Consider the following 21979-nt stretch of genomic DNA (forward strand, 5'->3'; position numbering starts at 1 on the left):
CTCGTTCGGCAAATTCCCATTTCGTTGCCCTCCATAAAAAGAATCTTAAGATTATGAAATTGGATGGGGAGAGAGTCCGGGGGTGCCCAGAACACCCTGGCTTTCTGCTGGTACCTCTGAGGTTGGGCGTATTAATTTATTTATACAATTTATAGGCCGCCCAACTCCCGGTGACAGCTACTTTATTTTAATTTGTTAGATTTACATCCCGCTTTCCTTCAGGAGCTCAAGGCCCCATAGCCCTCCCGCCTCCCATTTTTCTCCTGCCCCCACAACCCTGTGAGGTAGGCTGGGCCAAGAGGGAGGGCGGTGCAAATTCATCCGGTGAACTGCTGTGGTTGAGGGAGGATTTCAACCCGGGTCTCCCCAGCCCTTCACTCACTATACCCCACTGTCTCTTTTCCGTGCAGATGGGCCAATCCACAGCCCTGAGCCCGTGGCTGCTGGCCACGCGAGGGGGCAACTGCCCGGGCATTTGGCATCGGTTGCGGTTGCCCAGAGGGCAGGGGAGACATCCTTTGCTGAGCCTGGCAGACAGACCCCAAAAGAGACACCCCGCTCTCCTTCTTCTTCCTCCTCCTCCTCCTCCTCCTCTTTGCCATCTGGGCTTGCCACCCGCCCATGGCCCTTTGCCCTGGCATGTACCAGCCTGCACGGGTACACAATGTCCCTTGGGAGGCAGAGCTTGGCATCGCTGTGGCCTGCGAGAGCCAGGAACACAAGCCAGGGGAGAGCAAAGAGCAGCTGGTGAGGAAGCCCAGCCCAGCCCAGCCCAGCCCAGCCCAGCCCAGCCCAGCCCAGCCCAGCCTCACCTTACCAGGGAAAGGCAGGGCCAGCAGGGCAGCTTTGGAGGGCAGTGGCAGAGCCCGGCCCAGGTGGGGGACCCCGTCCCGGAGCAGCGGGCGCCTGGTTGCCCGTCTGGGGCCCAGCTGAGGCTTGCAGCAGCCAGCGGCTCTGAGAAGCCAAAGGCACACCCAGTGAATGAAGCGCCCCGGTCCTCAGCCTTTCTGAGCCTCAGTTTTCCACCTGCAGAATGGCCCCAGGGCTCGCCTTCCTTGCAAGGCGGTTGCAATGATCCCCCCAAAGAAAACGCCTTTGAAAACGCCTGGTAAACCTCTCTGACCACAGGAAGCGCAATGTGCCACAGCCATAGCTGGCTCTGCGCGGGCCATTCCTCAGCCAGAGGGAGAGAAAGGATAGCCTTGAGTTTAGGCAGGATGAGAACCTGGCCCAGGTTAGGCCTTCCATGGACTAGTCGAGCCTCCCTTGGGGTCTTCAGTGCCATGGATTAACCTTAGGCCAGGCAGTGATGAGAGTGCCCTGAAGCACGTGCAGAGAGCTTTTCTGGATGGGGAGTGGAGAGAGTTATATTTTAGCTAGGCAAAATCCCTCCCCGCCCGTTGCAACCCAGGTTCAGGATAAGAAACCAAGCATTTGGGTAGGACAATGAAGAGGGGGGTTCAAATCCTGTTTCCCATTTGTTGCATTCACACAACATATTTAACCCAGTCCGTTAAAGAAATGCAAAACCTGGCTACTGTTAAACTTGGTTCAGGTTTGAGTGTGCGTGTGTGTTTTAGGATGTTAGATTAATCCAACCAGTTTCATTCGTTTGAAGTTGTTCAAAAAAGTCAAGATGGTGGCTGCTGATCAAAGCCCCGCCCCTTTTTATGTAGCACATTTAAAAGGGGGTGGGGCTTTGGTCCCGTGATTGTGGCTGCCATTTTGACTTTTCTGACCCCCCCGTCACTGCAGACACCCCTGTATTGGGCAAACTCAGAAGATGGGTTCCTTCAGCTTAACCCAGGTTGTGTGTTGTCTGAATGCAGCCAGTGAGTCCCTTGAAGACTCTGTTCTTTCTTGGGTTCCCAGTTCCTGCTAAATCAATGAATGACAAAAATGTTACGAACTGACTCAGCCTGTTACAGAAGGGACTCTGCCCAGGTTCACCTATTAAACACACGTCCCTCCTGTCTCTCTGGAGGATCCACTCCTCAAATAATGCCACGGCCGGTCACAGCGACCGGTCAGGCCGTGGTGATCTTTTCCTCCTTGGCATGGCTCGAACCTTAACCCTCACTGCCAAGATTCCTGAAGGAGAAACTGAAGGCGGATGCCAGAATTTTATTTCCCTTTTGAGATTTGGGGTGCGGAGGTCCCAGTCACTGTGGTAGCACAACATTCATTCGTTCATTCATTCATTCATTCATTCATTCATTCATTCATTCATTCATTCATTCATTCATTCACTTTTACCAATGAGTTGACTGACCTTATCCAAACACCAGCAGACAAAAATGTAAAATAAATGGAAATATCCAAAGCAGAGAATCATAGAACGATAGGGTTGGAGGTCTTCTCGTCCAACCCGCTGCCCAAGGCAGGAGTCCTTAGACCATCTCGGACAAAGGGTGGTCCAGTCTTTTCTTGAAGACCTCCAGTGATGGAGCTCCCACAAATCCGGGAGACAAGCTGTCCCACGGCTGGATAGCTCTCACGGTCAGGAAATTCCTCCTCATGTCCAGGTGGGATCTCCCTTGGATAAGCTTCCGCCCGTTGCTTCTTGTCCTACCCTCCGGTGCCAAGGAGAATCAACTGATGCCCTCTTCCTTGGGGGAGCCCTTCAAGGATTGGAAGATGGCTACCGTGTCTCCCCTCAGTCCTCTCTTGGTTAAGCTCAACAGACCTAGTTCCTTTAGCTGTTCTTGATAGGCGTCCGCCTCCAGACCCTTTATCATCTCTGCTGCTCTTCTCTGCACTCTTTCTAGGGCAGTGTTTCTCACCCTTGGCAGCTTGAAGGTGTGTGGACTTCAACTCCCAGAATTCCCCAGCCCATTGATTTGTTCCATCTTGTTGGGTAGGGCCCAACGGTCAAGTCGGTCAAGATCCTTTTGATCTGGGAAGATAGACTCAAAATTCAGAATTCTGGGAGTTGGAGTCCACACGTCTTAAAGTTCTTGAGGTTGAGAAAGACCGTTCCAAGGCCTTTGTGCTTCAATCTCAGGCACTTTCATCTTGTTAGCAATGCCCCTCGTCTTTGTGTCATCTGCAAATTGGATGAGCGCCCCTTCAATCCAAGGTCATTGATGAAGGTGTTGAGGGGCACTCGGCCCCAGACAGACCCTTGAGGTAGCCACTGCATACGGACCATACGCTGAGTTCAGTTGGTCAGCCAACTGCAAATCCATCTGGCAGCGGTACTGTCCACCCCACATTGTTCCATCTTGCCAAGAAGTAGGCAGTGGTCTACTTTATCAAATCCATTACTAAAATCTAAATGCACTATATCTACAGCCTTTCTCTGGTCCACTAATTTAGTCACTTTATCAAAGAAGGCAACAGGGTTTGTTTGGCACGACCAGTTCTTCACAAACCCATGCTGGCTTCTAGTAATCACCTGGTTCATTCCTAGGGGCTCACCACCCCTCTGCTTGATTACCTTTCCCAGGGTTTCCCCAGGTATTGAGGTCAAGCTGACTGGCCTGTAAAATGAGGTACCCATAAAATGAAGTCCATTCAAAAACGTTTGTCAGCTTTGCCCGGGACCCCAATGCCATAAAACAAGTTCTCAGCCGCACGGCCCGGACTCCGAACACGGCGATCCTGCCGGGAACATGACTTAGAAACAAACGTCCCTTGAAAGACCAGCTGCTGCGATTCTGTCAGCCCAACTTTGCTAGCCGGATTGCACGTTTTGCAAACCCACTTCGAGCCGCCGGAGGAGTTAAAAGCAAGACACACGCACACACCCCCATTTGCGGAGCTCAGTTCCTTGTGAGATGCGTCTTCCTGGGAACAGCGAGGACGTGGTTTATCCTTCCCTTCTTCCTGGGCTTTTTCAATGTTACACTCTATTCTATAGCCCCAAGATTTCCTGGTGGCCTCCCATCCAAGTCTAAGTAGGGCTAATCTTGATTAGCTATTATCAAGACCAGCTTCAATCAAAAATTTAAATAAATAAATAAATAAATAAAAAGACCGGCTCTGATTGGCTAGCTGCTGCCATCTTCAAAAACCAGCAGGGGTATCCATAGGGTGTGGCCAAAAAATGGGCGCTGCCACAGTGCTTCTTTTTTATGCAGGTCAAAAAAGCCACCATCGCGGCCATCATCTTGACTTTTTTGACACACCCACTGGGCACCTCTGAAAGCTGGAGAAGTTACCTAGCCTAAAATGTGCTTGGTGACGCATGGCAGGGCATGGTAAACTTGGTGGGGCTTTAAGCTCCTGTTTCTTTGCAGCCTTTGTGGGTTGCGTGAAAGGAAGCCTGGCCATCCGGTTAATTTATGCCTGGCTCAGTGTATTGGACAAACCCAGAACCTGAGTCAATTTGTCAACCAGTTTAAGAGTGCTGTGTGAACATGGCCAGGGTGTTGCTGGTACATAGCTCTATGTCTCTTGGCTCTCTTCTGACCCCAGGGTGACTCTGGGGCTTCTGGGACATTTGGGCTGGATAAGGACCAGCGAGGTGGAACATAATGCCAACAAGCCTGAACCATGACTTAAATCAAGATGGATGGAGGTGTTCTACCTGTTCTGAAGTGGGGGAGGGATGCCTTCAAGGACCACATTCTCATCTTTGGGGCTCTGGGCTCAGCACAATCTACGCACCTTTTCTCACATTGGGTTGACACCCCAGATATGGACCTGCAGTAACCCCACATGCCTACATCAAGCTAGGCTGGCTTCGATGACAGTCTGGGTGTCCCAAAGGGTGGAAAACGCAGCTCTCCGGGTGCCAACAGGATATAAAGGAGCTCTTTGGGCTGCTTTGACAAAACCCCACTTTTACCCTGTTCCTAAGTCAACCCATTTGGGGACTTTGCCCCAAACGTGAATCATAAACCCAACAGAAGGGCTGGCTTCCCACAACACCAGCTTCCCAGGTTTTGCAAATGCTTCTTCGCAACCTGGTTAAGGCTGGGGCGTGAGCGGTGGCCCCGCGGACTCTCCTCCAGCGTGGGGGCTTCGCTCCTTGGAACTGGCCCGCACACAGCCACAGAACAGCCCAGCGGCCGAGCGTTCTTGCCGCAAAGCTTCCGACCGGGGTTCAGGACCGAAAGGCTGCCAAACGTCTGCTTGCAGGTGGGGGAGAGACTCCCCCGAGCAATCCAGGCGTTTTCAGCCTCCCTCCCCATTGCCGGTGGCCGCCGAGTCGGCTGCTGACAGCTTCCTCTTTCTCCCGCGAGCAAAACCTGTCATTTAGGTCTTTATCTCCTGGGCTGATGCGTCCCGAGGTGGCCCATCCCTTTTCGGATGCCAGACAAACAGGGCTGTCTTTTCAAAGCGATCCTTTGCCACCCAACGCCCACAGAGCCCAGGGAGCTGGCCTGTGCCGCTCGGGCAGAATCCCTTCCGTCTGCTCTGCTCTCGCGGTGCATGAGCACCCAAGGGACCCTGCTGTGGCTACCCTTCAGCTGTCTTTGCTTAACTCCCGCCACGTCCCTTGGCAGTTTCCTCCCAGGCCGTGTCCAATTGTACGTTCCTTGGGGCAGAGAGCAGCCTTTCGATTGCGGCGACCCTGCCTTTTTCTTCCGTTTGTCTTTTCCCCGCCTCCTTCCTCTTCCTCTGCTGTTTTCCTTCTGCTGAATGTTAGTTCACAAGCCCCTTCGCTCGGTTTGCTTGTATTCTGCAAAAGAGAATGCTTTAGGAGAGCGTTTCTCAACCTTGGCCACTTTAAGCTGTGTGGACTTCAACTCCCAGAATTCCCCAGCCAGTCTTGCTGGCTGGGGAATTCTGGGAGTTGAAGTCCACACGTCTTCAAGTGGCTGAGGTTGAGAAACCCTGCTCTAAACCCAGGCAATAGTTTAGCACGCCCGTCAGGAGGTTCTTCGAGGGGGCATTGACCAGGCCTGCAGCCCTTTAGAAGGCTGTATAAGGAGCGAATGCCTTTCTATCTGCAAAGAATTGGAATGTGGACCACATAAGGCAAAAGCAGTGAGAAATGGAAATTGTCTCTGAGTACAGCACTGTCCCCAACCCAGGGCCCGGTATCTCCTCTGCAAGACAGATCCAACTTTCCTGCTGAACCAACCTGTCCCTTCTTACGTCTTCCTCTGTTCATCGCGTCTCCCCCACCGTATCCGTGCCGGTGAAACGGTCCGGCTGTCGCTCAGGCCCTTGTGACAGAAGGACGCATCGTGTCCCTCCGTCGGCTTTTCGATAATGCTGCTCACTTCCACTCAGGCTTGAGGTTAGGAGTAGAAAGGACCTCGGAAGAGGAAGAATTCTCTAAATTGCCTCCTTCTTCTGGCACATCAGTTGCACCAAGCTCGGTTCTTTGTTCTTCGCTGGATCCAGACCTGGGACTTTGTGTTTCCTCCCTTCCGTGGCTGGGATTAGCTGCAAGCAGGACTGGTTGTAAGGTGCCAACACATCTAAACTTGCAGTGTTTCTCAACCTTGGCAACTTTAAGATGTGTGGACTACAACTCCCAGAATTCCCCAGCCAGCAAGGCTGGCTGGGGAATTCTGGGAGTTGAAGTCCACGCATCTTAAAGTTGCCAAGGTTGAGAAACACTGGGATAGACTATAGAAAGAAGAGAGTCACGATGTGACTTTAAAGAAAGAGGTAAATGTATAATTGTATTTATAACTGCTGTAAAGAAGATCCAAAGCCACTTCTTCGTGTCTTTTTTCTTCCTTTTCTATTCTTCTACCTTTTTTCTTTTTCTATTTTTTTTGCACCTTAGCTTTCTCTTTTATTCCTTCCTTTTTCTTTTTTCCTGCTTACTCTATTTTCGTTTGCATTCATTTTTACTCGTTTTTTAAACTCCCCATAAAATTATATTTAAAAAAAAAAAGACGTAAAATTTATCAGCCGGGAAAGGGGTTGTTGGACTCCTGATTTTTGATCTTCACAGGACAGATTCCAGTCCTCTGATCCTCCTTGTTGCTCTTCGAACCTCTTCCAGTTTCTCAGCACCTTGGAACTAGACACAGGTTTCATATTGGAGACTCACCAAGGTTGAGAGTGGAGCAAAAATGTTCATAATCTGGAAGTATACTGCTGAGTCCACATATTCTGCTAATCTTCTAAGATCCTTTTTCAAAGCGGTGGTGGGTCTGGGGGTCAACAATAGCAAGCTCTGGGAAAACTAAGTTTTCATGCAAAGGAACCGGCTGAAAAGTTCCTTTAAAAACGGGAGCTAGAACTGAAATCTTTGCAGCTCCGGCCCCTTCGCCTACACATGAAAAAAGCCAACGTTTTTCTTGAGATTCTCCTTACTAAATCATCCGCCGTTGGCTGCAAAGGCTGCCAGCCGAGAGGGACTGTGCAATTCAGGCAGTGCAACTGGAGTGTGAGAATGATGTTGCTTCTCCTAAATGGCAGCCCGGTGCTGCACTTTCAGAGGCTTAAACCAAAACTTCTGGTTCTGTCCCTGGGATCCTATCATTGCACTGGCTGAAATGCTGGAGATTGGAGAAAATGGAGCTTTCATTTTGATCCTCCTTTGCACTCCATCTTGCCAAGGGTGAGGAGCAGAGGGTGCAAAGATGCCCCAAACCATTGTCTTTTGAAAGAAGCTTCGTCTTTCCACCTTGGGATACTCAGAGCTGCTCTGCCTTTCGGGAAATCCAGCTACCAGCCACCCCACACCTTGTTTCCCCCCATCTTCTTCCCTGCAACAGGTCTTCCTGGCTCCAGAGCATCCCGTGCACAAATGCAAAGCAAGCAGGACCTCCAGGTTCCTGGAACCCACGAGGACTCCAGGCGAATGACTCACGCCGATGATAATCACGGCTTGGAAGCATTTCTTGCGCGAGCCTGTGATCACTGAAAGTAAAGCACTGGTGTGCCATTTGGGGAGTAACATCCTGTTCCCTTGACACGGTGCCAGATGCAAGAGTGCGGGATGACACTTCTGGACACGCTGTTAGGAACCGCCAAGGCACCGTGTCCGAGAGACTGTGCCAAGAATCAAACATTCCCCCGTCTCGCCTTTGCTACAAACTCACCAGCTGGGTCCAGACAAAATGTTGAAACTGGCTGCTGAGTAACTACATTTCCTCGTTTGGCACCCTGTGCTGCAGACAGGCAGGAAGAAGGGCACCAGACCTATAAGGGAAAAGGGGGGGAAAGGAAATCCGTTTGCATATAATTCATTGCAAAACGCTGGTCTCAACAGATAGAGATTTTGCAGCGAAGGATACGGACATGGGTTCTTTTTCCTTCCACACATTACATTGAACGAAAGAGGCTGGTTTTCCTGCGAAGGCACCTGCGCCTCCAGAGAATAGCAGGGTGGGTAAATGCAGCTGCTTGGCCTCTCCCTGATCTGGTTAAACATGCTACGTGTGAACGCAGCGCATGATGTGTTAGTGAAGCCATTCTCTGTGATCTCAGCATTGCTGTAAAGCGAAGTGTCTCTCAAATAGAAATTGATTGCTGTTGACTTGACCACAATGCAGAAGGGGTTAGCGCTGCCTTTTCCCAGGAAGCTTTTTAAAATTCACCTGTCTCACCATCAGCCCTGGGGTTCCTTGTGGTCTCCCTTCCAAGGACTAACCAGGCCTGATCCTACTTAGCTTCCTGAACACAGGCATACGTGGCCAGCCTCCCCTCCCAGCTGGCTTTAGGGACAGCAGTCGCCCTGGCAGGCAAGCTGCAATGGCAGGGGGCGGGCTGTGAACCAGCGAAGGCTGCAGCCTTTCCCCAGTGAAGACCTGCCCCAGGAGACGAGGGGCCACTGCCCCCCTGTGTCTGGGCCTGGTGTCCGGAGGGCAAAGCGCAGCCCGCTGCGACGTGAGCGTCTGCCCTCAATTCTGACTTTTGCATTTCCTGCTTCGAGAGTTCTGCCGGTGCCCCCCTCGGTGTGTTGGTGCTCAGCATGAATATTTGCATCACCGAGGCGCACACTCCTCGCATGCACACACGCCCGTGCATACAATCTGGGGGCAGGGTTGCATCAGCGCCATAGCGGCGCGCAGTGGAAGAGTCTGGGCCCAGTGGGCTAATCCCACCTTCGGCTTGGCAGCCGTGGTGCAATCTCGCTCCAACCCGGCCCAACCCTCACGCCACACCTGCTCAGCCGCCTCCACATGAAGACAGCCAGCCGGCCCCTCCCTGGGGAACAGAGGGGGCCACTCCTTTGCCTCTTGGCTGACGGGAATTGCCTCGGCCTGAATCATCCTCGCAGGGGGGGTCTTGCCTTGGAAACCGGGCCATGGTGGAGGGGGCACCACCAGGCACTGCAGCTGCCTCAGGCTTCTGCTGAGCTCTGACCCTTGGGCAGAACAACCACGGGGCCTGAGACCCCTTCCCCAAACTTTCTCAGGGAGGGGGAACCTTCCTTGAGCCCCAGGTGTCGCCTCTGACGTTTTCTTTGTCCTGTACGTATCACTCCTAACATGCACAGAGCTCCCACCTTGTGGTCTCAGAGGATGGGAGGGGAAGGCGGAGTGCCTCGAGGGGTGCCTGCTGCCCAGATGTCCAAGACTTCGGGGCAGGTGCAGCGGGTTCCTTGGAGGAAGAAGGCAACTTCCGCCCCACGTTCCCACTTTTGTGGAGCAGATCCCCCACCCTAGCAAAACTGGACCAGAGAAAAATGGAAGAAAAGGGGGAAAAGTTGTACCCAGCCCTCTCTCTGTCGGAAGGAAACAGCAAGAGCAGTTTTGATTAACAGGACAAAAGAACTCAAAATGCATCTTGTCTGGAGCTCCCAAGGGCAATAAGAAAATAACAAAAACACCACCAACAACAACTTAGACTGATGTGCTGTTCCAAAGTACATGGAATTCCACTTGGTCCCAACACCAGCATCATTAGTCCGAATAAAGCAGAAGGCGTGCATCACGTAAAAAGGACATTTGTGCAGTCTTTGAGCCCAAAGCAGGAAAGGTGCAAACGCTCAGCACTGCTGGAGGCTCCTAAAGAAGAAGATGCTGAAATCCCAACTCCAGGGCGGAAAAAAATGAAGGAATAACGGAACATGCAAAGGGAGGGAGCGCATCCGGGCCACGAAAGCTGTTCGGGGACCGGAACCGGCCCCTTTGTAGGTGCCCCAAGCCAGAGGAGGGGAGGAGCAGGGGGCCGGGCAGAGGCTCGGCTGCTGGAAGGGAACCCGGGGCCTTTGCCCGCGGCTGGGTGGGGGGCTCCCACCAGCCCGACTGGGGCAGAGGCTTTTCTTTTGGGCTCGATGGACTAACATTTGGAAGAGAAGTCGTGGGACTTGGTTTCGGCATACGATAACTGCAGCGAGATTATTGCAGGCCCAAAGATGGAAAGATTCGGGACGTCTCCCACCGTGGAGGAACGGTGGGTGAAGATGATGGCCACATTGACGGCTTTGATCAGAGAAAGACAACATCTGCGTTTGCTGCCGACTGGAAACCCCTTATGGACTTTTTGCGGAAAACCGAAAAAAATCAACTTATGATTTGTGGCTTTGATGATTAGACAGGATAGACTATAGAAAGAATAGAGTTAAGTTGTAACCATAGAGTAAGAGGTAAATTTATTAATTATAACTGCTGTGAAGAAGATCAGAAGCCACTTCTTTGTATCTTTTTCCTTTCTGTTCTATTTTTCTTTTTCTTTTTTTCTCGCACTTATAGCTCCCTCTTTGATTTCTTTCTTTTTCTTTTTCCTTCTTTACTCTATATTAGTTTGTATTCGTTTTACCTTTTTCCTTCACATTAGTGTGCTGGGTGAATGTAGCTACTAGGTTAACATGGCATTAAATGGTTGAGGGGCAAAAAGGGTGCGCATGTATGGGGGGGGGGGTTGAAAAAAAGCAAGATGGTGGCCGTGACCTACGGGCCGGGGTTTCAATCATGTGATCGCAGCTGCCATCTTGACTTTTTGATCCCCGCGGGTACCCCTGCCACACACATAAGCAGACAAAGCAAGTACAATATCCACGTGCCCACCCCCACCCAAAATTGCCATGCAAAATGGCAAAACTATACAAACACAATTTAAAACCAGAGATTGCAGTGAACAGGAAGGAGAACGTTCTTCTTGCCTTTCGACACCCCCCCCCCGAAGACTCCCTTCCGCGTCCCAGAGCCTCCCTCTTCCTCTCCAGGCCACTCTCGACAGCCTCTGCGGTCTTCACAAGGGACGCCCAGCTCTGTTCTTGGGTAGAAAGAACCAGCTTCCCCCTTTGAAGTGCAACTTTCAGGGGTTTTAAATCAATATTTAAAATATCCAGAAGGGCCGGGAGCCGAGGGGTGGATTGGGCTGTCGAGCCCCAAATTAAGGACCCCAGAAACAGTGCATGTGAATCATAACGCTTGTTCTCTTTGCAACAGCTTGCCGGGAAGGGGTGAGGCCACTTGAGCTAAACTTCAATCCCTGCCTTTGCCCCTATCTTGCCCAAGAGCTTGGCACACCCCACTCGGTGCCCTGCAGCATGGCCCAGGCCCCCGGCTCCCCAACGCACAGGGCCCTTTTCCTTGGCAGTTCCATCCCTTGCCGTTGCTTCCTGGGGCCACAACCTCTCCATCTTCCTTCCGAACTCTTCCCAGCCTTGGCCCACTCACTCTTCCTCCCCAAAGCAAACCTACGTTTTGGCATTTCAGCCCAGGATCTTTCTACCCACTTTGGGCTGGTGGGAGTTGATGGGGATCAAATCTAGCTTGGATTTGGTCTGCTTGGATTGAGGGCTGGCTGGACCCGCTCATCTCTTGCATTCTAAATCTTAGATTCTAACCCCTCCAGTCCCTTTTCAATGCGCTCTAAAAAAAAAAGCACGCACGCCATTGCGAGTTCATTATTGCCATTTATTTAACATAACATGCACATTGATGCTATGGAAATACAAAACAAGACAAACCATCAAACTTCCAGAGTTAAAGCTGCAGGAAATACATTTTTTTGGTTCAAGAAAATGAAATAACAGAGACTCAGACTTCCCTGGAAAATTAGCTATTTTATTGTAATGAGCAAAAGTAAAGATAGTTCTCTCGCTAAAAAAGCAAACCCTTTCCTCCCGGTTTGTGGAAATGTTTCATCTGTTTCTTGATTTTGCAAGTCAAGAAAATAGCCATTTCAAAGACAGGAGCAATTCAAATTCCAACCAAAGCTGGACTGAAGAACTTACATCACCATCACCATCACCATCACCACAGTTATTATTATTTTAATGAAGAACACAACAAAAGGAGAAGGGATGCTTTAACCAGCTTTTTCTCAATACAGTAAATGGGTTCTCTTCAGCTTATCCTCAGTTGGTAGCCAATTGAGCAATTCCATCATCCTGAGCAATGGCCAAGTTGGCAAGGTTGAGGGGGGTTGAAACCCAGCCTATCTAGAGGGCTCCTGGCTGGGGAAAGTGAATTAGCCCAAGAGATTTAGCCAGCAAAATGCCCAGAAAAGCTGCGCTCACACAACCCACGTGGGTAACTTGATTAAGGAACCCATTTCTGGGCTGACACAACGCCCTGAACCGTAAGCTAGCCAGACTTGGGGAGCGTTCCACAAACGCTAAACCCTAAAGAAGCAACCCAGGCTGATACAAACAAAAGAGGCTCTGCTGTGCGAATGTACCCACTGGGGTTTTCACCCGCTGGTTAAGTGTCGGGTGTGAGCAGCATTGTAGCGAAGAAGCACGTTGCGTAGACTGAGGCCTGGGTTAAAGAAGCAATCAGGTGGACTCAGATTCCGATTCCAAGCATGCTGACCATTAGCCAAGTTGGCTAGGTTTGGGGGGTATTAGAGTCCTGTAACATCTGGAAAGGCCACATCCCCCAGGCCTGTCCAAGAAGGAAATTTTGCCAGGCAAAACGGGCGCGCCAGTAAGGGAGTCGCAGTCTCATTTAAAAATCGGGAGGAGTCTGGGAAGATCGTTTCAGACTCACAAAAAAGTTTGAGAGTCTGAAACGGTGCACCCAGACTCCTCCTGATGTTTGGGTACCAGCCACTGACATAGTTCTCCTCCTACAATATCTCGTTCCACCAGATTCTGTGAGCCAGAAATAAAAAAAAAACCCCGCGGGAGGAAGAAGGCCCAGTTCAGAAGCCGACGCTGCCCCGAGCGAGGCAATACCCCAGCTTATTTTGGTTTCCAAGAAAGGCCATCATCCCGGTGTAGGTCTGGATGGCGATGGGCTCGTTCACCACGGCCACGGTGCCACTGCTGCCCGGCACAAGGTCCATCTTCCGGGCATTCTGCACGGCTTGTACCAGCTGGGCCTTGAAGGTGGAGACCTGCGGACCAACAGGAGAGGCCGTGAGCCAATAGGTAACTTTCGTTTCTCGTCCTCGACAATATTTCTTGGGCAGGATTAATTATCATTTTCTTGCAAAGCGACATTGCAGGGGCTCTCTGCAGGGCAATGGCATTGCATGCGGGAAATACTCTTTCCTTAGCAGGTGCCTTTCAAAATAGTGGAATGTATAAGCTGGAAGGGAGCTTCAGAGGTCATCCAGTTCAACCCCCATTTGATGCAGGAACGTAACTAGCGCATCCGCAACAGAAGGTCCTCCGACTCCAAGTTTACCACTCCCCGAACTCTGAATCAACCTGCTGAGTGGCTTTGCAAGTTCTCTTGGCTTTATTTTTGTTGTGGATTTATTTTCAGTTTTTTCTATTGTTATGTTGGCGTTTTTTGCTGTGTTTGCCACCCAGAGTCCCTTGAGCAAGATTCTGGGAGTTGAAGCCCACCCATCTTAAAGTTGCCGAGGTTGAGAAACGTTGCTCTAGTGCAGTGTTGTCCAAACTTGGCCACTTTAGGATGAGTGGACTTCAACTCCCAGAATTCCCCAGCCAGCCATGCTGGCTGGGGAATTCTGGGAGTTGAAGTCCACTCATCTTAAAGTGGCCAAGTTTGGACAACACTGCTCTAGTGGGTCCTGCCCTGGCCAGGGTTGAGACTAGATGTCCTTTAAGGTCCCTTCCCTCTCTACAATTCTGTGAAAGAGCTAAGCCCCAGTTGAGGCGGCCTCCGCTGTGGCTGGGGATGGGAAGAAGGCAGTCTCAGGAGGACAAGACCTCTGAAAGCCATCCGTGGGGTGTGTTTCTGCCACATTCAGTGGGATGTCGGGAGCGGGACGGTCTTCACGCAGCGTGCTCCACCAGAGGGGCTGCGTTTGCACGCCTTGCAAAGCTGCAAGAGTGTTAATGGGGCTTCGAGTTTTTTGCCGTTCTCCTCACTCACGCTAAACCGCGACTCGTCCGTGCCTCCTTTTTCCCAGGGCCTTGTCGATTCTTCCGTGCCAGCCTCTGAGCAAGATGGGCTTAAGACATCCTTAGCTGGGCAAACATTAGGGCATTTCCCCTTTTTTCAGGCTAAAAGTGTGTCAAAGTAATTCCACTTCTCCACCTATTACCTTGTGCAGGCGGGGGCCAGTTGTGCATGTGAACAGAGGGGGGGGGGTCTTGGCAGCCTCCATGCCCGCCATATTCCTCCCTGCTTTTGGCCTCTCCATTGGTACTTCTCCTCTTTTAGACCCCTCACTTCCACTTTCTCTGTTTTTGACGCCAGCATCTCTTCCAAGGGGGCAAAGGGGAAGAAGAGGAGCGCATTTGTGCTGATGTGCCCATTTCCCTGTACAGGTAGTCCTCACTTAACGACCACAATAAGAACCGGAAAATTTATTGTTAAGTGGAGCGATTGTTAAGTGAGTCATGCCCGATTTTACAACCTTTTTTGCAGCAGTCATTAAGCAAATCACCATGGCCATTAAGCCAATCACATGGTCGTTAAGCGAATCACGCAGTTCCCCATTGAATTTCCAGTTCCCCGGAAGCCAGCTTGGAAGGTCGCAAATGGCGATCATGTGACCCTGGGACACTGCAACTGTCATAATTGGGAGCTGGTTGCCAACTGCCCTGATCACAATCAAGTGACTGCGGGGGTGCTGCAACAGTTGTAAGTGCGAGGACTGGTTGTAAGTCCCTTTGTTCAGCACCGTTGTAACTTCAAACAGTCACTAAACGAATGGTTGTTAAGTGAGGACTACCTGTACTTGTCAGTGGCAATCCCTGGCAGGAGTTTCCATTTTGTATAAGCTACTGCCACTGGCGAACAACTAGTGCAAGGCTACCACTGAGTACACCAGATTTGCACGCTTGCAGCACGGCAGCAGGCTGCTGGAACACTAGAGCCACCCTCTCCTGCTGTACCATCCTCTCTGGAACTAGGAAAAGCTGGCACACACATTTCTTGCACATTTGTGCAACTATGGCATGTGAGTCAGCTCAGTCCCAGAGTTTAGTCTTTATTTATCAAGAGAAAGAGCACACAGTTGCCCAACCCTTCCCCATTCCCACATCACTGTCAGGATTGGGGGATGTTACTCTGATGGCTGGGAACATTTTTGGTGGGGTGGAGAAGTGGGAAGCAAAGCCCAGAGAAGTGACCGATCGCTTTGCTCATCACATGTTGCACACAGATAATCAAGACAGCCCCACTGGCTAGCGAGGCAGAAGAGAAGCAACCAGGGCAGGCGTGGGATCAGCTGTGGGGATGCGGCATTTCACGCCAACCTATTTTCCTGTTGACTCCAGGGCTGGTGCTCTTGTTGGGGGTAGGAAGAGGCCATAAGGGAAGACGACAAACGGAGTTAAAGGAAGAAGACAAAGCCTGCAGAAAGAAGGTTGGGGCAGTCAGGAATTCAGGCTTGCAGGAATCTAGACTCCAGCCAACACCCCTTGATCTTTTCTCAAGAGTGTTTGCTGCAACCCCGTCCAGGGTTGGCGATGGAGAGCTAAACCCTGGGCAGAGTTCCTCCACACGCCTGTCTCCGAAGATTTGCATCTGCAGTATGACAAACCATGACTTTTCTCTCACGACAGCACCCCTGAGAGGGTGACCTCACATGAGGGATATTGGCTAACAGGATCACACCTTTCCACCGAGCCTTGCCGGCTTTCACAGACAGTCTTGGCCTGTCTGTGGCCAGCGGGAGGGCAATCTACCCCTCCTGTCATGAAAATCTTCTGCGCCGTTTACGGTACCAGTAGCAGATGGGGAGGTGGGTGGGAGGCAAACCTCGCGGGACAGAATATTCGTGACTTTAAGCCGTTCCAAGAAACCGTTGGCATATTTGCAGCCCCACCACTGGGGAGCAAAGGAAAAGTGCCTGAGATTGAAGCACAGAGGCCTTAGAACAGGGTTTCTCAACCTCGGCAACTTTAAGACGGGTGGACTCCAACTCCCAGAATTCCCCAGCCAGCAGGGCTGGCTGGGGAATTCTGGGAGTTGGAGTCCACCCGTCTTAAAGTTGCCGAGGTTGAGAAACCCTGTGCTAGATCTTTCCCTAACCTGAGGAAGGATGCTGTTTATTGATGCACGTGTGCAAGAGCGAGTGAGCAGGGAGAGGTCACCGTAGGCCAGCCGTCAACTGTTTTGCTCCATTTCCCCCTAGAGACACCCGACCCCTTTCCCCCCATCTGCGTCTCTCTCTGTTTATCCTCAAGATCTTGGCCGCTTTCCACGGGGTCTGTCCGTCTGCCCAGCGTGTAACTCAACCCCTTTGTGCTCCTGCCACGGGGAGGATGACTTAAAGCGTTAGAAGTCTCTCTCCGAGCTGCCTTTAATCCTGGGCATGAAAAATATCCTTTGCACGCATGAGGCCAGGTCTCAAGAGCTTGGCATGGACCCCCCGGGCTGGGCTCCCAGCTGCGTACGGCGGAGAGGTGGCCGAAGGACGCGAGAAGATTCCTCGACTCCCCTACGGAGGGGATCCAGTTTCCAGGGTTATGTGCTGGAGATGTTCTCCTAAGCAGGGTGCCGTTCTCCGTTCCTTTCCATCTCCGATTGCAGGATGACTCTGACGCACAGAGCTCTTTCTGGACCTGGCGCACGTTCACGGCTCTGGCAGCGAACCTGTTTTTAATGCTCTGAAGCAGCTGGCCTCCCTCATCAGAGCGAGCAAGGGGGTCAAAAAAGTCAAGATGGCAATGCCTGCAGAAAAGGCGCAGGGCCTCAATTGCAGTTTCCACTCTCAGTGACCCTGCCCTCAACTGCATCGCTTCAAAATCTTGTTCTTTGCCTTCCCATCGGCAGTTTCAGGAAACTGTCCCTCTCGTTTTTCAAGAGATGCTTTAAGGCAGAAATGAACGTGGGGCCTCCAGAGAGGGCTAAGCGGCACTTCCCAGCTCCTTAAACAGAGGCTACATTGGCCGGGCATCTGGGAGCTGCAGGAACCCCACGGGGCGGTTGCGCGTTCTCCCCTCCTTGTTTCAAGTAGAGGTTTTTGAAACCTAAGGAGCAGAGACTCTGTGGCTAAATGCATTTGATTTATTTTATTCGATTGATAGGGATTCTGGGAGTTGGAGTCCACCCATCTTAAAGTTGCTGAGGCTGAGAAGCACTGCACCAGACTGGTTCAGGATCTCAGAAGATCTCGAGCAATACATTACAACTGTTAGCTGATCAGTCTTTCCGCTTCCTCTTCTGCCACATCTTAGTCTTCTCTTCTGCAGGCTAAACATTCCGGATCCTTTATCTGTCCCTTGTTTCCAGACCTCCCCTGTCGTTGGCAGCCTTCCTCTGGATTTGCTCCAATTTCTTACCGCCTCTCCTGAATTCTGGGGCCCAGCCCTGGACCCAGGACTCCCAGTGGGTCCGAAAGGGGCACGGTAGAGCAGACCATGGTTTTCCAGGATTCGGACCCTGTGTTCCTGCTAATGCACCTGAAGATAGCATTGGCCTTTTTGACAGCAGCGTCACTCTGCTGGTTCACGCGTACTTCGCAGTCACCACAGCAATCCAGTTTGCTTTTCTAGCTTGAGGGTCAGCAAGACTGGTAAAGCACACAAATATCCCAGGGTCAGATCAAGGGGTGGGAGGAGGGCCTGCATGAAGTCGAAGGGAGTTTTGAACTCCCTTCCTCATCCCCATGGACTCCTACTCCTCCACCACATCAACCTGTAATTTTGGCTATTTTGGGGCACAAATGTCCATACACCCATGTTCAGAAATAACTGGAGTAACAGGTTACCAAAGCAGAACATCTCTGCACTGGTGATCTGTCTCTTGGGCAACTTCAGCAGTGGCTAAACCTCCCTCCTATGTGTCCAACAGCCTCCCCCTGCCCACCCCCCACCTGCCGCATTAAAGAGAGGGTTGGGTTAGGGCTTTCTCAGTGGCTAGAGATGCTGGACAGGAAGAACCTACCCATCGTAGCCCTAAATTCTCCCGCAGTAAAGCTCTCTGGACGTGACCATTTGCAAGCTGTCAGAGCCGCACAAATTATGCTGCGGTGCGCATGAATGTGGCGTGAGAAACAGCCCCGTCTCTGGACCTCATGTCCAGCTTTCGGCATAGAAGGGGCCCATTGGCAGAAATGTGCCTCTTCCCCATATCACATCCTCAGATGCGATACTGTATAGGTCATCATCTGCCCACAATGCCTCTTGGGATTCCACGTGGGACAAACGGGAGCAACTTTGCGCAAAAGAATGCACAGAGACAGGCTTGACATCTGGGCTCAAAACAAGGACAACAGAATATTTCAGCCTCCCAGGACGCTCCGTAGCAGACCTCAAAGTGACCGTTTCGGAGAAGTGGGAGTTTAGCAGTACCATCAAGTGCAAACTTGCTAAATTCACATACATCAGAGCAGTGTTTCTCAACTTTAGCAACGCGAAGACGTCTGGACTTCAACTCCCAGAATTCCCCAGCCAGCCTAGCTGGCTGGGGAATTCTGGGAGTTGAAGTCCACACGTCTTCAAGTGGCCAAGGTTGAGAAACACTGCTCTAGGGGTTAGCTTTTAAACAATCTCTACCAATTGCTGGTCACTTGAAGCATGACCATCTGCATTCTTGGTGTGCATGTCTGCGTGTTTTTTGCAAATTCCTTGTGCCAGAATTCTACCCCCCAAAAAACATCTCTTCCCTCCCCCTCTCACCTGATACCCCCGTTAGAGCAGGAGAAAGAAAAGTCCCAAAGGGACAAGCCCATATGTTCCCTCGAGCAAAATAAAAGGACTTTCAGATGAACAAACCACTTCCTGCTTGCTGTTTCTCTGTTCCAAAAAGGGGGATCCAGTTACTAATTTTCTTCTAAGCAAACCTGCAGATGGGAAGATAGGCTGGACAGGAGACGTGTTGTTTGTATCCCAAACAAGTGTGCTTTTTCACTCTCTCTCTCACACACACACACACAGGCACACACTACAGTGGAGTTTGTATTTCACTCTGCTGGAAGAGGAAAATCCCTTTCCTTTACATCACTGAATCCCCAGAATCACTGTCTGGATGACCTCACTTGGCCTCCCCAAGGATGGCTGCATGTCCACCCCGGCACCGTCCTGCTCCACCAATGTCACTTTCTTGCCGCCTTCAAGCCAAGCCATCTTTAGCTGTGCTGGATCAAAAAGTGCTTTCTCCCTTCTGTTGATAAGGTTTGAGGGCAGCCGCAAGGGGGACGTGGGGGGGGGGGAATCCTACTCGCCTAGGCCGTGGCCTTTCGGCCCAAGGCTCTCAAGTGGGGGGGGGGAGCCACCTATCTCTCTGCAGCTACGTCTCCCCCTGCATCTCCCTTGTGCAAGGATTTTGTTGGGGAGGGGCATTCAAAGGGAACCTGATGATCAGCTGGGACACCCCCCTCAGGTCATTATGGGTACCAGATTTCTTTGCACCTCCCTGCACAGAGTAGGGAGGGGGAACCTAGAAGTTCCTCTCCTTTCATTTTTCAATGGAATTGTCTTTCCCCTGCCCAGGGGGTGTATCTTAGGGAACGTCCAGACAAGGGTTTTGTTGTGCTTTTCATCTTGACTCATCCACAGGTTGCTTTTTCCAGGAGCTCAGGGGTCACCCTCTGGAACTTTTAACTTTCCCGTGTTCTCCAACCATCTATCTCTACCTATCTCTCTGCAGCTACGTCTCCCCCTGCATCTCTCAGCTGTCGTTCAGATTGCTTCTGAAGGGCTTTAGTGCTCTTCTGGAATGGTGCTAAAGCCACCTCCAGCAGGAGACCCACAATGAATTCTGGCCTGTTGCGTGTGTCAGCTGATCATCAGGTTCCCTTCAAATGCCTCTCCCCAACAAAATCCTTGCACAAAAGCAGGTGGCTGAACCCACTAGTCCACCCCTCTGTCAAAACTCCCCAGCCCAGGGCGGATGTTTTCCTGCCAGGTGATGATGTCTGAAAGGAGGAGAAGAAAGCAAAGATGGAGGAGTCCACCAGTCCTTGTCGTTAAAGTGTTCTGTACCCCATAAATAACCACTCTATGATTCCAAGCTGAAAAGGTCGTTGGCTCTGTTCCCACAAAATACGGTTTCTCTTCTCACAACTCACTTAACTAGGTCAGGTAAAGCTCTAGCATTCAAACAGCTTGCTAATTTAGGGTAGTATTAGATTAGTTTCTAATGTCTGACCCCAACCTGATGGGTTAGTTCATGGTTCAATGATGGTGTGAACTCAGGTCATTATGGGTACTAGATTAAGCATGATGTATGAACATAGCCACTGAGTTCCATACTAGCTAACCATACTTGCCTAGTTAATGGTTAAGTGGCTGTGGTCCCACATCAGCCTTCATCAGGTCAAGTAGAGACATAGCAGATGCGTTCCCATAATAGACTAAGTTTGGTTGATATTAACCACAGTTGGGTTTTTCATGGCTTGGGGGCCATGTAAGCCCAAACCTATAACCTTCAATCTATTTTGCAAACTAAGGAAAATGGGTTAATCCTTGACCAGTTTCAGCATCTCATGTGAATGTAGCCACTCTGGGAGAACGCTGTGCCTCAGTTTGTATGAAAATATTCAGCTCATGAAATCCAACATATCAAACTCACCCACCTCCCTGCCCCCCCCCCCCGCATTTTGCCAGTTGGTCCCTCGCTGACCCACCTGACAGATGGGGCTAAGCCTCTGGCAGCCCTTTTTGACCGGGTGCTCCGTGAAGGTGGCATATGGCATATCGCTGGACCAGGGGTTCCAGCGGGAAAGGAAGTTTGGCTCTTGATGTCTGTCCCAGAAGATCCTCAGGCCTTCTCCATCCCTCCTAGAAAACAAAACATTTTGGGTGATGGGGTGTCTCTGGCCAGCCCCAGAGGAGGAGGATGTCTTAGATGGGCCAGGCAACCAGGTTCAGACACAGGAGACTGATCAACACAGGGAAGTAGCTCCTAGATGCAAGAAGGTCTTGGAGCTAACGGTACCTAGGCATGGACTTGTAGGCCTAGAAAATGGTTGGAGAACATGGGAAAGTTAAAAGTTCCAGAGGGTGACCCCTGAGCTCCTGGAAAAAGCAAACTGTGGATGAGTCAAGATGAAAAGCACAACTTGTCTGGACGTTCCCTAAGATACACCCCCTGGGCAGGGGAAAGACAATTCCATTGAAAAATGAAAGGAGAGGAACTTCTAGGTTCTCCCTCCCTACTCTGTGCAGGGAGGTGCAAAGAAAGCCTCCTTCACTGCCCCAAGGCCATGCAAGCCTGTTACACCACAAACCGCCTTGTACGTCCTTCTGGCTCTCAACCACACCCACTTCAGGGAAGACGGGGCATCTCTAATTCCCTGCAGGAGCCCTGTGTCCAAGATGGGTGCTCTGTTCTTTGGAGGCATCGCAGAAGCATCGGGCAATGCCCCGCCCCAATCCTTGCTTCTCTCCTTCTCTAAGCGTCCTTGGGACACAGGATTGGAGGCCTGGAGGCCCCATTTGTGGGGCGTATCCCAAGGGTGCCCAATGGGACCAAAACAGACCTCAACCGCCGCCAGTTGGGTCTTCCAGACTAGGTGAATCAAGGAGTGCTTTGGGGCAGTATCGGGACAGATTCGGAGAACCTGTGTGGATCTGTGGCAGACCACCTTTTAGGAACCAGAGGTAGCTGTGGGGTCAATACAAGAGCAGATAAGAGGGCATTGCCTAGATAATAGGTTTTGTAGATAGATGTTGAAAACAATTACTGCTGCCTGTTGGAATTCTTCTTTAGAACATTTTAATCTTTAAGGAGAGACAGATTAGATGTCCCTTCCCTCCTTTCTGAAATGATCAGGTTTCCCATTTCAAATGTAATTATTAAAAACCACACAAACACCTCTCCAGAGGATGCCAAAATTCAGGCTCAGCTTTTGT

General features: G+C 51.1%; 1 protein-coding gene across 3 annotated transcripts in view; it reads right to left on the reverse strand.

The window, feature by feature from the left end:
• Positions 1-11712: 11712 nt before the first annotated feature.
• Positions 11713-21979, reverse strand: part of TPRG1 (tumor protein p63 regulated 1) — a 38094-nt gene continuing 27827 nt past the window's right edge. For all 3 annotated transcript variants that reach the window (XM_088132103.1, XM_088132104.1, XM_088132102.1), the window contains 2 exons: positions 20752-20905; positions 11713-13152 (listed from right to left, as the gene is read on the reverse strand). In XM_088132103.1, the coding sequence (XP_087988229.1) occupies positions 12958-13152; positions 20752-20905 (349 nt within the window). In that variant the 3' untranslated portion in view covers positions 11713-12957. The remainder of the gene's footprint in view (positions 13153-20751; positions 20906-21979) is intronic.

The sequence above is a fragment of the Python bivittatus genome, unplaced genomic scaffold (assembly GCF_059951505.1).
Source record: "Python bivittatus isolate LINGU-HERP-01145 unplaced genomic scaffold, Pbiv_v1 ctg000980_np1212, whole genome shotgun sequence".
NCBI classification, from domain to species: Eukaryota; Metazoa; Chordata; class Lepidosauria; order Squamata; family Pythonidae; genus Python; species Python bivittatus.